This window comes from Taudactylus pleione, unplaced genomic scaffold, assembly GCF_031769625.1.
Source record: "Taudactylus pleione unplaced genomic scaffold, aTauple2 ptg000726l, whole genome shotgun sequence".
NCBI classification, from domain to species: Eukaryota; Metazoa; Chordata; class Amphibia; order Anura; family Myobatrachidae; genus Taudactylus; species Taudactylus pleione.
Window position 1 is genome coordinate 4,052,228 of NW_028285128.1, and position 13,712 is coordinate 4,065,939.

General features: G+C 45.7%; 1 protein-coding gene across 2 annotated transcripts in view; it reads right to left on the reverse strand.

Moving 5' to 3' along the window:
- STIMATE (STIM activating enhancer) overlaps positions 1-13,712 on the reverse strand; it is a 59,943-nt gene that overhangs the window by 36,178 nt on the left and 10,053 nt on the right. For both annotated transcript variants that reach the window (XM_088456941.1, XM_088456939.1), the window contains exons 3-4: positions 11,913-12,011; positions 4,932-5,053 (exon numbers count right to left, since the gene is read on the reverse strand). In XM_088456941.1, the coding sequence (XP_088313067.1) occupies positions 4,932-5,053; positions 11,913-12,011 (221 nt within the window). The remainder of the gene's footprint in view (positions 1-4,931; positions 5,054-11,912; positions 12,012-13,712) is intronic.

Below are 13,712 nucleotides of genomic sequence, written 5' to 3' on the forward strand. Positions count from 1 at the left end.
CCTGGAGTCTGGGGGAGCCGCAGTAGAACCTAGCACTGCCCTGGACATATATGTACATATCGGTCTCCTTATGTACTGGATAGTGTATTATTATACAGTATTAATAATTAACCCTATTGATGGTCTATAGCAGTGCACCCCTAACAGTGCATGTTTTCCATATCTCCTAGTTGGTGCACAGGTATATTTATTACTAGCTGACACATTTGAAAAATTCCACAGGTGGTTCTAATCATTTCCTTTGTGATACTGAGAAGAACATGCAGCGCTAGTAACATTCTATTATATTACTATTTCTATTGTGGCCATGGTGTGTGCTGGGGAGGGGGGTTTCCAGGAATAAGACGGAAACCCCCCCTGCGTTTGCCTATGCAGATGGTTAAATCAAAATAACTAAGGTAATAATTAAGTCACCTGTGCTCAACTATGGCTATCCTTAAAACCTGGACTGTTAGTGCGCCTTGAGGAACGTGGTTGGGAACCCCTGCTATAGAACATCTATACAGTGTAGATAAACAGACTGCGACATGTGCTTACTATAGAACAGGGGTTCCCAACCACGGTCCTCAAGGCACACTAACAGTCCAGGTTGTAGGGATAGCCATACTTGAGCACAAGTGACTTAATTAGTACTTCAGTTATTTTGATTTAACCATCTGTGCACAATCATGGATATAACTAAAACCAGGACTGTTAGTGTGCCTTGAGGACAGAGGTTGGGAATCACTGCTATAGAACATCTATACAGTGTACAGAGAAACCCTACTGCAACATGTGCTTACTACAGAACATCTATACAGTGTACAGAGAAACCCTACTGCAACATGTGCTTACTACAGAACATCTATACAGTGTACAGAGAAACCCTACTGCAACATGTGCTTACTACAGAACATCTATACAGTGTACAGAGAAACCCTACTGCAACATGTGCTTACTACAGAACATCTATACAGTGTACAGAGAAACAGACTGCAACATGTGCTTACTACAGAACATCTATACAGTGTAAAAAATAATAATCAAATTAAAGTGTAATAATACAATAAAGAAAGTTGTTTACTTTAGACACAATGGCCGCGATTCATTTCAAAGCGCTGCTGAATAGCCCCTGTAGAAGACGATAGTGCACACACCCTGGTATTAGGGCGCGGGGCTCTCTGGGCTGGTGTGGCTGGACTGTTTCATGGCATCATAATGTACACTTTTTCACTTCTTTAGTTTGCTTTTTATATGTAGCATTTCATACACTTTTAATTATTACCCCTTACTTATGTAGGACTTAACACATAGGAGTTTCTTTATAATTCTTTAGTGTGATGCCATGGGGCGGTTCTGCTGGGTTGGCCTGGGGGGTCCTGTGCCTGTATTTGTTCCATAGGAGTGTTAGGGACCTGCCTGATAGAGGTCACCTGGATGCGGTGGACAGGCCCATAATTATGCTAAGAACCTCTTTGATGCAATATAGCAGTATTATTATTAGGTTTAGCATGGTTGGAGTGTGCACTCGCATTTTTTCTCTTTTTCTGCTTGTAGAATATCTGAGTGTGACTGGGCCTGTATACTAATTACAATGGAACTTGGATTGAATACAAGCCATGCCCGCTGCATCACTGCACTTCATAAACAGACTCCGTCACACACAGGTATAAGTGTCGCATATCAAATTAATCAGCGTAGTCTCGTGGTGCGTCGTAGACCGAAGAAGCTGCAAAAGAGAAGCTTGGCGCTAGCAGGGTCGCATGGTACCTAATGCGCCGAGAGGAACTGTTTGGCGCAGCTGCAGCAATAGTATACGAGGACTCATCTGGATGCAGAGAAGTCAAGTTTCTAACATAAGTTATCCAGTCAGGACAATGTTGCTATAAGTATTTTCACACTTCGGTCATTAATCCAGAAGTCAGAACAATGATGAAATGTATTACTAAACAATGCTCATACAGCACAATGAGTTTCTGTATGCGGAAAGGGTCCATCTTATGTTGACAGATGGAGAGACAAGGCTTCCATGTTTTGCATACAGTAGAACACTATCTGTGACTGGGATCATGTGTGTACTTTGTTACATTCAATAAGAAACTTAGTTATTTGCTGTTCCACTTGCTCCATTTACATGGACAACACCATGGGAAAAAGGTTTTATTGTGTGCTAATTAAATACAGGACAGGTCAAGGTTACTACCATATACTGATGTAAAAACTGCTTAAAACACAGAATTTCGCTGATGGTCATTTTTGCAAATCATACAGATGTGTCCACATACAATACTGTGCAAAAGTTTTAGGCAGGTGTGGAAAAAATGCTGCAAAGTAAGAATGCTTTAAAAAAATACAAGTGTTAATAGTTTATCAATTTACAAAATGCAAAGTGAATGAACAGAAGAGAAATCTAAACCAAATCAATATTTGTTGTGACCACCCTTTGCCTTCAAAACAGCATCAATTTTTCTAGGTACACTTGCACAAAGTCAGGGATTTTGTAGGATTATAGTCAGGTGTATGGCTAACTAGTCATACCAAACAAGTGATAATGATCATCATTTTCCCATGTAGGTTGAAACACAGCCATTCACTTAGACAGAAAACAGCTGTGTAGGAGGCTTAAAACTGGGTGAGGAACAGCCAAACTCTGTCTTCCACAAGCTCCCCTTTGTAGCAGTTTCATGTCACATGTCATACACTACGGCAAGACGGAGCACAGCAACAAGACACAAGGTAGTTTTACTGCATCAGCGAGGTCTCTCCAAGGCAAAGCTTTCAAAGAAGACTGAGGTTTCAAGATGTGCTGCTCAAGCTCTTTGAAAGACGCAGTGGTCGGCCAAAGAAACTTAGGGCCTGATTCAGACCCACTCGCGAGCGGCTGTACGCTCGCAAGTGGGTCGATGGTCTGCACTGAGCATGCGCACGACGGAGGGAGCTCCGTCGTGCGCATGCGCCAGACACGACGAGCGAAGGACTTTCCTTCGCTCGTTGTGTCCGATCAAAGGGGGCGTGCTGTCAATGTTGATTGACAGCACGCCCCCTTTGGTGGGCGTGCCGGGGGCGTGCCTCCCTGACGGGGGCGTTCCCACGGGAACGCCTCCCGTCAGAAGCCGGCCCACTGACATCACTAGTGATGTCAGTGGGAGTGATTTTGGCTCTGATAGAGCCAAAATCACTCCGGAGCTTGCGGTTGAAAACCTCAACCGCAGGCTCCGGCTCGCAATTTCGATGGTCGCGATGGTCACGACCATCGCGGCCATCAAAATGCACGCTCGTATAGCCTGTGGGTGGTGACCCACAGCTATACGAGCGTCCAGGAGGACGCTCCATGAAAATGGAGCCCGGCCCTCATGCAGAGCGTGCGCTCTGCTCAGAGCGTACGGCTCTGAATGAGGGCCTTAGTGCATCAGATAAAATACACATCATGCTTATTTCCCTTCAAAATCGTCCAGCAGCGCCATCAGCTCAGAACTGGCAAAAACCAATGGGACCCAGGTATACCCATCTACTGTTCAGAGAAGTCTGGCCAGAAGTGGTCTTTTTGGAAGAATTGTTTGACGAAGGGCTAGAGAGCGGTACAATAATGAGTGTCTGCAGGCAACAGTGAAGCATGGTGGAGGTTCCTTGCACATTTGGGGCTGCATTTCAGCAAAAAATGGAGTTGGAGATTTTGTCAGGATTAATGGTGTCCTCAATGCTGAGAAATACTGGCAGGTACTTATTCATCATGCAATACCATCAGAGAGGCGTTTGATTGGCTCCAAATTTATTCTGCAGCAGGACAACGACCCCAAACATACAGCCAATGTCATTAAGAAATATCTTCAGCGTATAGAAGAACAAGGAGTCCTGGAAGTGATAATATGGCACCCACAGAGCCCTGATCTCAACATCATTGAGTCTGTCTGGGATTACATGAAGAGAGAGAAAGATTTGAGCAAACCTACATCCACAGAAGATCTGTGGTTAGTTTTCCAAGATTTTTGGCAAACAACCTCCCTGCAGAGTTCCCTCATAAACTGTGTGCCTTCAAAACAGCATCAATTCTTCTAGGTACACTTGCAAAGGGTGGTCACACCAAATATTGATTTGATTAAGATTCATCTACTGTTCATTCACTTTGCATTTTCTTAATTGATAACAATAAACTATTAAAACTTCTATTTTTGAAAGCATTCTTATGCTGGGTACACACTAAACGATCACAAATAGAGCCAATCCCGCACCAGCTTTAAGGTACTTTTATATTTATCCTTTGGTCCCGTACTCTTTTCTCAATCATACTATGTACACATTTATTATTTTTCATATAGAGAATCAGTTTCCTTACAAGAGGTGCCACCCACAACTCAGAACAGACATTACAAATTAGCATAAAGAGAAAAAAGTGCAATTTCAAGGGTGCACAGAGACCAATAATTATTAAAAGAAAAATTCTTTATTAATATACTTTAAAAAGATCTCTCATTCATATCATACGTATGGTGAAATATTTAAAAAAAAAAAAAAGTGTGAAAAAAGGTTAGGAAAATGTGTGTATTAAAAAATATATAACAAATTTGGCTGTTGTCTCAATCAGTTCTTATATAAAATTATCTATTATTTAAGCTCATTGGCTTATTTGTCAATATTTGTATATCAGTTATGACCACCCCATCTGTCACGGTAAGTATATATTAATTTTAATTAGCCATTTCACAGTTTTAGGCATCCAATTCTTGCAATTATATTGGAGACAGAGTTCTAAGTGTAATTAATAAGATACAGTGGGGTAGATGTATGAAGCCCAGAAACGGTATCAGCGCACGTTATGTGCGCTGATACCGCTTCTGACCGATGTATGATTGGGGGTCTGGGAGGTAAATGACAGAGGCGATATCTGACAGAAATTTGTGTAGTGGATGGCCAGCTTAACAACATTATACACACATAAAAATTATTTTATGTACCATATTCTCCAAACCGCAAAGATTCCCACTGCCGCCACTCCACAACACAGCTGACCACTCGGACCCCTGCATAGATAAGTAACATACCGAGTGTAGCATCCAGGAGAAAGTTAATTAGGTACCTGTCAAACAAAAAGAATACAAACCATTACTTTATGCAATGTGTAGATATCTGTAAAACAAAGAACACATTAAAACAATGGTACTGTTTACGCATACCTGCCAACAACTGGCTAAACAATTGAATTGTTCCAAGCACAGTCAGAAAGTATGCAGAAACAAAAACAATACAGCTTGTGCATCAACAAAATCACCTGCTACTGATACACTGGGACAATGAATATAGTCCTATTCATGACCACTGTGGGTGGCATCACTCCTGAGCCAGACACTTCACAGTATCTGTTTCTTTATGTAATTGTATTGAATGGATAGCCAGATATAAAACTGTACTGAAAACTCATGTGTGACCATAACTTTAATTAAATAAATGGTAAACTAAACAAGCTCCCACTTTACATTTTCAAATCCCACAACTTATAGTAAGACTGAACAGCATTTTGTGCACCACTTTCTAATTATTATGGGAAGTGTTCTCCCCAGGCTGATTTTTTGCGGGCACACTGCCTGGCAAGCAACAGCCTACCATCCGGCACTTCCCACCCCACCCCAATGCACCACGTCCCCGCACAACTTACTGCCTGGCACGCCCTCCCGCCCCAAGGCGCCAGGTGGTGCAACTCGGGCCCTTCACAGTGCAGGGCGGTGTCAGGCTGGAGGGCAGAGATCCCTCCCCCTGTATAAGTGCAAAGGCGTACTGTTCGGGCAGGAACAGTCTCCTGAACACATTAAAGAGTAGTCCTGCATCCACTCTCTGTCTGTGTAGGAGCTGAAAAAAAAAAAAATTATCTGTGGGGACAGTATTTGGGAGCCTGCAGGTCATGTACGGATTTTATCATTTCCACATTTTGATATCGAAACACCAGTCTAAGACATTTTAGTAAGATAATAGGAGATATGGTAAGAACTTACCCTTGTTATCTCTATTTCTACGTAGTCCATAGGGTTCCACAGGATACCTTGGGGATATAGGTGATGACGTCAGGCACAGACACCACAGAGTTAAATTTTCAGCCTCCCAGGATGCACCAGGGTCCCCTCTCCTATACCCCACCCCCAAGCCAAGGCAATTCAGTTTCGTAACAAGCCATAGGCCGGAGGAGAACAAAGAGAGAGAAGAAAGTCTGGAACCCACAAGAATCACATTCTCACCAGAAGGAGACGGAGAAACCGGTGACCAGATCAAAGCCCATCTGCAGTACAGGTGCGACAGGGCGGGAGTCCTGTGGAACCCTATGGACTTCATAGAAATAGAGATAACAAGGGTAAGTTCTTACCATATCTCATTTTCTACTTCAGGGTCCATAGGATATCCACAGGATACCTTGGGGATGTCCCAAAGCAGTATCCTTTAAGGGTGGGGACGCTCCTGTGCTGTAAGGAGAATCCGCCGCCCGAAGGAAGCATCCTGAGAGGCGAAGGTATCAAAAGCATAATACCTTACAAAAATATGGACAGATGACCACGTGGCTGCCAATCACCGCTGAGGCGCCACGTCGAGCTGCCCACGAAGGACCCACAGACCTAGTGGAAGAGCTTTAATAGAGGATGGAACAGGAAGACCTGTGAATCCAACCTGCCAAAGTTAGCGTAGTGGCAGGCCAACCCTTTTTATGGAAACCAGAAAGGACAAAACCGAGAGTCTGATTTCCTAAATGGACTGGTATGGTCAACTTACATTCGTAGAGCCCGTACCACATCCAAAGAGGCCACACCAGCAGACAGGACTGGGGAAGTAAAGACCGGTACTATAATTCCTCATTGATGAGGAAACTAGACACCACTGTAGGTAAAAAACCAGGGCAAGTGCGAAACACTGCCCTGTTCCTAGGAAAGAAGAGAAAAAAGGGATTTGAAATCCACTGAGCCCAGTGGATCAAATGGCGGTCCTCGGCGAGCCCTAAGGACCACAGCCAAATCCCAAGGAGCCAACTGTGGAACAAAGGGATGCTGAATATAACGTACACCTTGCACAAAGGTGCGGACCTCAGGAAGAGTAGCAATCGTACGATGAAACCATACGAACAGGGAAGAAACCTGCACCCTCAGGTAAGCAAGGCGAAGACAGTTATCTAAGCCCACCTGTAGGAAAGCCAACACTCTGGATATCCGGAATACCCGAGGCGCACAGCCTCTAGGGCGACACAACTGAAAGTATGCCATACCTGATGGTAAATTCTTGCAGATAAAAGCTTCCGAGCTCTTAGCATGGACAGAGCCCCTGTTAACTATAGAGCTGGAAAACCCCTAGACCTTAAGAGGGCAGTCTCCACCACCACACCGTCAAGGACAGACAACCCAGGTCTGGGTATCAGCCAGGACAACAGGTCCGGGCGTAGAGGCAACAGCTTCGGAGTGTTAACTGAGAGGCTCCGAAGATCTGAGTAATAGTGCCGTTTGGCCCACGCTGGAGCTATCAGCAGGAGCGTGCCTTCTTCCTGCTATTACTGGAGGAAGAAGGGATAATGGAGGGACGAGGTACACAACTTGGAAGGTCCATTGGACCTACATACATCTACCAGAAGAGTCTCATCTCTGAAAGGCTCCACTTGTTCACCAGAAGATTGAACACCTCCGGATGAAGCGGACATTTCCCTGAATGCACGTCTTGACGGCTAAGAAAGCCTGCTTTCCATGTGAGGATTCCTGAATGAACACTGCCGATGATGGCAGGGATATAGCCTTCCACCCAAACCAGAATTCGGGACACCACTGTTAGTGTCGCCTGACTTTGGGAACCTCCTAGGTGGTTTACATAAGCCATCATGATGGCGTTGTCAGACTGTACCTGCACGGTATTTCCGTGGAGGACCTGTCCTGCATGCTGGAGAACCTTGAATACTGCTCAGAGTTCTCAGATGTTTATGGGAAGCGCATAATCTGCTGGTGTCCACCTGCCCTGGAACAAGTGTGGACCAGTCAATGCTTCCCAGCCACGGATACTGGGTCCTTCGTCAGAAGGACCCTGTCCGCAATCCCAAAGGGGATGCCCCTTGTTTAGGTGAGCTTTCCGCAGCCACCAGGCCAGAGAGAGACAAACCTCCGGGGAAAGCACTATTGACTTTATCCTATGTGGCAACCCATCCCATCCGGAGAGTATCAATTTTTTTTTTTCTAGAGGTTCAGAGTGAAACTGGGTACTCTCCACCATGTCGAACAGCGACACCCTGGAACCCAGGAACCACATTGCCGAGTGAATAGACACTCGGCGACTCTGCAGGCAACTGCGTACCTTTGCCTGTAATGCAGAGATCTTTTCCTCAATCACAAAGATCCTCAGATGTTGGGATATGGAGCATCCTCTGTGAGGAATCAGAGAGGACCATTTCCAGTTTATTAGTCAGCCATAACGTAGTAACACAGATACTTCAGTGCCATCTGCAACGGACAATATCTCTGGAGACCCTGGTAACAACAGGAGGCCACCCGGATAGGCTAACAAGTGGACCCCTGTTAAACCGTGAGGCGCGGAGGCCAGACCAAGGGGCAATGCCAGAAACTGGAAATGCTTATCGACCACTGCAAACCTGAGGAAAACACTGGTGTGCTAAGAAAATAGGGATATTCAGGTAGTCACCCTGAATATATCCAACGACACCACAAAATTCCCAGACTCCATTGAATGATGGAATGCAGGGTCCCCCTCCTGAACCGAGGAACCCTTAAGAATTTGTTGAAGGATTCGAGGTTGAGGATGTCCTGGTAAGACCCATTGGGTTTCTGTACCAGAAAGAGGATGGAGTAATACCCCGTTCCCCTTTGGGGCAACGGAATAGGTACTACACTCTATGCTCCAGGCAGGAGTTATAACCCCCTCAAAAACTACAGGGCCTTGTCTTGAATTGACAGAAGACCTGTAATGAAAAACCGGCTGGGAGGCCTTTACCGGGAGGAGAGGACATACCTTCAAGAAAATACTTCTCTTACCCCCAGTGTCCGTGGTGGTCAGACACCAGCACTGGGCGAACTGGAGAAGCCAGGCTCCAACTCTGGGGTCCCCCGAGAGGAGGCCCATCCCGTGAGGCTGAAGGCTTATAGTCCAACTTGGGAGTAGGACGTCTTGTACTCCAAGCCTGTTCTAATGGCTGAACAGATTTCCTGGCTACTGACTGTCTTGGAAAGCTGTATTTTAGACTTACCCATGCCTCACAGGGCCGAAAAGACGAAGCCTCAGACCCCGATGGGACTGTAGCCGATGGCAGACACGCAAACGAAGCTGCTGCCTGCAGGGCCACAATTGTGTCCAGATGAGGGCCAAACAGGACCTGTCCCGTAAAAGGCAAAGCATTCCAAATGGAATCTGCTTCCGCTTTCCAAGAGCTCAACCACAGGGAGCGGCGAGCCGCTACTGCTGCCGAGGAGATTCTGGAAAGGAGCAGGCTATATGTAAGACTGTCTCAATATGAACGTGGCTAAGTCTCTGAGAATCTGCCACTATTCACCTGCTCTGCTGGAGAGTCAGTGTGCAGAGATCCAGTTACCTACCCAGCGCTCCATGGCTCTGGCCCCCCAGCACACGGCCATAGCGGCCTGGACGCCCCTCCAGCAAGGGAATAATTGGATTTTAGATATATTTGCACCTTGCAATCTGTAATCTCCTTCAAGGAGGACCTGGAGGGCATGGGCAGCGTAGCACTCCTCACTAGGCGTGTAACATGAGAATCTACCCGTAAAGGTACCTCCCATTCGGAAAAGTAATTATCCGCAAAGGGGTATGCAAAAGGTCAACCGTTTTTGAGGCTGCAACCGCTCACCCAGATTTTCTACGCCTCCTCTAAATGATCCACCCGACCAGATAGAGGAATTACAGTGGCAACACTCTTATCCTTAAAGAAGGCATATTTGGATTTAGCCACGGGGGATATGTAATAACCAAAGCCGCACGGACTGCCCGTATAAGGCCAGGTATATAAACTTTAGACCCAGACTACGCCTCCTCTGCACTAAGGGGCTCGTGTCTGAAAAAGTCAATAATGTCACCGTCATCAGACGTCATGATCCTTAGCCGTCTGAGACCTGAAAGGCCGTTTAGAAGGCCGAAATGGTGACTCCCCCTGTAAAACGTCCATCAGGTGCTATACCATTTGGACAATAAATTCACCCACACAGGCTCCTGAGAGACCTGGGAGGAGCGAAAAAAGGATACACTGGGGTACCATCAACTGCCCAGGGACCCCGGCATGTGATGAGACCACCACTCGCTGCGATAACCCCTATGGGGAAACACAGGGAGCGTTGCCCACAAGGGCTGTAAGCATCTTAGCCAGCCGAGGGCGGTCCCTTTTTGTGTAGGCACAGTGACAGAAATGGGGCATGATATATTATACAACATGCCCTCCATAAACCCTCAGCGTCTACATATCCCTCCGCTAACTGCACATTATATCAGTACATTATAGCTGGAAGAGGATATCCTCGTTCACTTTCCGACATGAGGAGTGTGAACGGAGCGTATGTGACTTCCCACACAGAAAAAACACGTTTACTGTGAGGTAATAAACACCCTGCAACAGCGCACCGCAAGGGCTGTAGCAGAAGAAGAACAGGGATAGGAAAATGGCTGACAGTCAGAAATGAAAGTACAGGCAAACAGCGCTAGCATTTAAGTCACATACAATGCACAGAGAACATCCTGCATTACAAGCACTGCGATCAACTACACAGACCAGAGCCTGGTAGGAAACAGTGCTGCATACACTGACCTTAATTGAAGGAGAGGTATGCGGGGGACCCGGACCGCAATCAGCTTCCAGCAGCGTTTGCCATCCCCAGCACATGCAGAGAGAAAATGGCCACCGAGGAGCAGAGAGGAGGCGGGCCCGGGGGAGGAGCGCTGACACAGCCCGCTCTGACCGCTGTGGAATGGCACTGTGCAGCAGGGGAGACGCCGGCTGTGAGACAGGGAAGGCGTTCTCCCCTGGCCTGCTATTAACCCCTGGGACGCCGCGCTGTACCGCACATGCTGCGGTCCGCTGTCCCTGGTGGTCTAGTGGAAGGCGCAGGATCAGTACCTGGCCCCACGCGCAGTCGATCCCCAGGGAGTCCCTTGCCTGGGGACCAAAAAGGACTGTCACCGGCGGGTGTCCCACCGCAGGACCCCGCCGCTTACCTTGTCCCCCGTACATCCGGCCACAGTCCAGGTAGCCGGGGTCACCGCTAGCTGTGACCCCAGCTACCTACCATCATCCCCGGATCGGTACCGGCGTTCTGGTACCGGCGGGGTGTAGGAGCAACAGCATGGACGTCAGTACTGACTGTCCATGCTGTAAGGCTCATCTTGTGCAGCCACAGCTGCACTCTGAAGAAATCTCCTGGGGCTATTACAGCCCCCTCTGTGAATGTGAACCGACCTCTGGCTGGACACCCACGAAACTGAATTGCCTTGGCTTGGGGGAGTATAGGAGAGGGACCCTGGTGCATCCTGGGAGGCTGAAAATTTAACTCTGTGGTGTCCGTGCCTGACGTCATAACCTATACCCCCAAGGTATCCTGTGGATACCCTATGGACCCTGAAGTAGAAAAAAAAAAAAAAAATTATAACGTAAGCCCACCTGCATTTTAAAAGGTATTGCTCATATGGTCCCTCAAGGTTTATGATCTACCATCTAATATTAAACAAAATGTGAAGTAGGTAAATCATTCAGCCAAATTGCCAGCAACTGGTTGGAAATGTGCACACTGGGAGGGTGGGTGGGTCTAAAGCTGAGAGCCTTCATTTGTATGCAGACATTCTGCACTTTGGTAATATGGCCGAGATTACAGCTACAACTACCACAATCTGCCAATAGAGATATACACGGAAACAGCTAATGGACGGCTGCACGGACAGACACACATATAAAGATATTGCAGAAGTCTTACAGTGAACATGGGTCCTCCTCCCCTGTTAGATTTGATAAGTAGACATTTGCAAAGTGAATGAACAGCATTCCAATAGCTTGTTTGGACGTATCCAGGAACCTGCACAAGGAAGAGAAAGTGTAAGAATGCAGCTGTATACAAACAGGAAGAATCACAGACCACTATCACTTGAGGAACTCAAATATAAATTACAACGGGTTCTTGCTGAATAGAATAGACCAGAGGTCAATGAGGTGGTTTTCTGTACAGATGAAGCTCAGGCGATTGAAGGAGGTATACTGCAAGCATGAAAAAAATATTTTCTCTCGTTTTTTTTTTTTTTTAAAAAGCCAAAGAAATAAGTAAAAAAATTATTTCTTCCTTTTTTTTTTTTTGCGGTTAAGTTGTATTTTTGGAAAAGTTGAAAATTGTACCTATTTGTCATTTTTTTGCCAAATAATGTGGTCTTTGAGGACTTCTGTGATTATGTGTAGTTAATAAAGTTTGACTGCAAAAAAATAATTAATAATCCTACTCTATAATTACTTACACTCAAATACTGAGACAGGACCAGGTTTTGTAGCATTGTTTCCGTTTTTGTTCATGATAATGGTCTTTGCCTAGTAGTACTTCCTTCAACTCCCATATATATTCTGGATATCAGAAGCTGTTCTTAATAGCTATTCTTATATTCTATGCATTAAAATAGTAACACATTTAACCCTCCAACAGATTTGCATTCCGATTCCAGCAGTTAAACATGGGTTGGGTATGGGATGCCAGCGCTCGGGATCCCAGCGGTCAGAATCCAGACACCGGCATCCCAACAGGGTTAGGATACAGACACTTGCCAGTCAGCATCCTAACCCTCCCTGTCTCCCTAACCCTCCCTGTCTCCCTAACCCTCCCTCCCCAGTGCCTAAACCTAATCTCCTCCCAGTGCCTAACCCCTAACCCCAGTATTTACCATTGGGATGCCGGCGCCAGGATTCTGACAGGTGTTGGGATTCCGGCACCGGCAATCTAAGCACTGCATCCCGACTGTCTGTATTTTGACCAGATCCCATGTTGGATAGATGCAGGGCCCTTGTCCACTATAAAACATACAATAGGAAAGCCCCAAGAGAAATCCTGCTCTGTCATAACAGCAGTGATGATGAATGAGCTCAGCATTTTCTACTGGTAACCTAGCAGAGCTCCATTTTGCTGCTGTAAACAGACACTGCCATGAATATAGAAATACTTAGGATGGGCTCGCTTCTTTCAGATTGTATGACTGGAAACTATGTGAATAAGTAGTCTGCAAAAGACGCATTCGATCGCAAAGTGCACTTTTTATCAGTTCCCCTGGGCTCCCCCCTCATTTGAAACCATTAAAAATGCTTTTAGTCCAGAAAATATGTACTCTTTCCATTCGCCCTCCCCTCTATAACTTACATCATATTGTCTCAGCGCCCTGTGCATGTAAAGTAATATCACTGGCCAGAAGGAAAAGTGGAGGATTTTAAGCTGTTGAAAGCATATCTACGTTTCTATGTTAATCTTGCAAGAAATATCTAAAAATTTATAGTGTAAAAGCAATTATTCTTAATTTGATGTTTTTCAAAAACAAAATTGTGTTTAATACAATTGAAAATGTATTTAATAGAATATAAAGCCAATCGTTCCTTTTAAAACATAATTATTGCATGTTTGGGCAATATTATAAGGACACTAATAGCAATACACAAACAGTGATGGGATCACGAGACAAACAAGGACATGAAACTGAAAGATAATAATCATCTTTTATTTATTTGGCGACAAAAGGGACCACAGTGC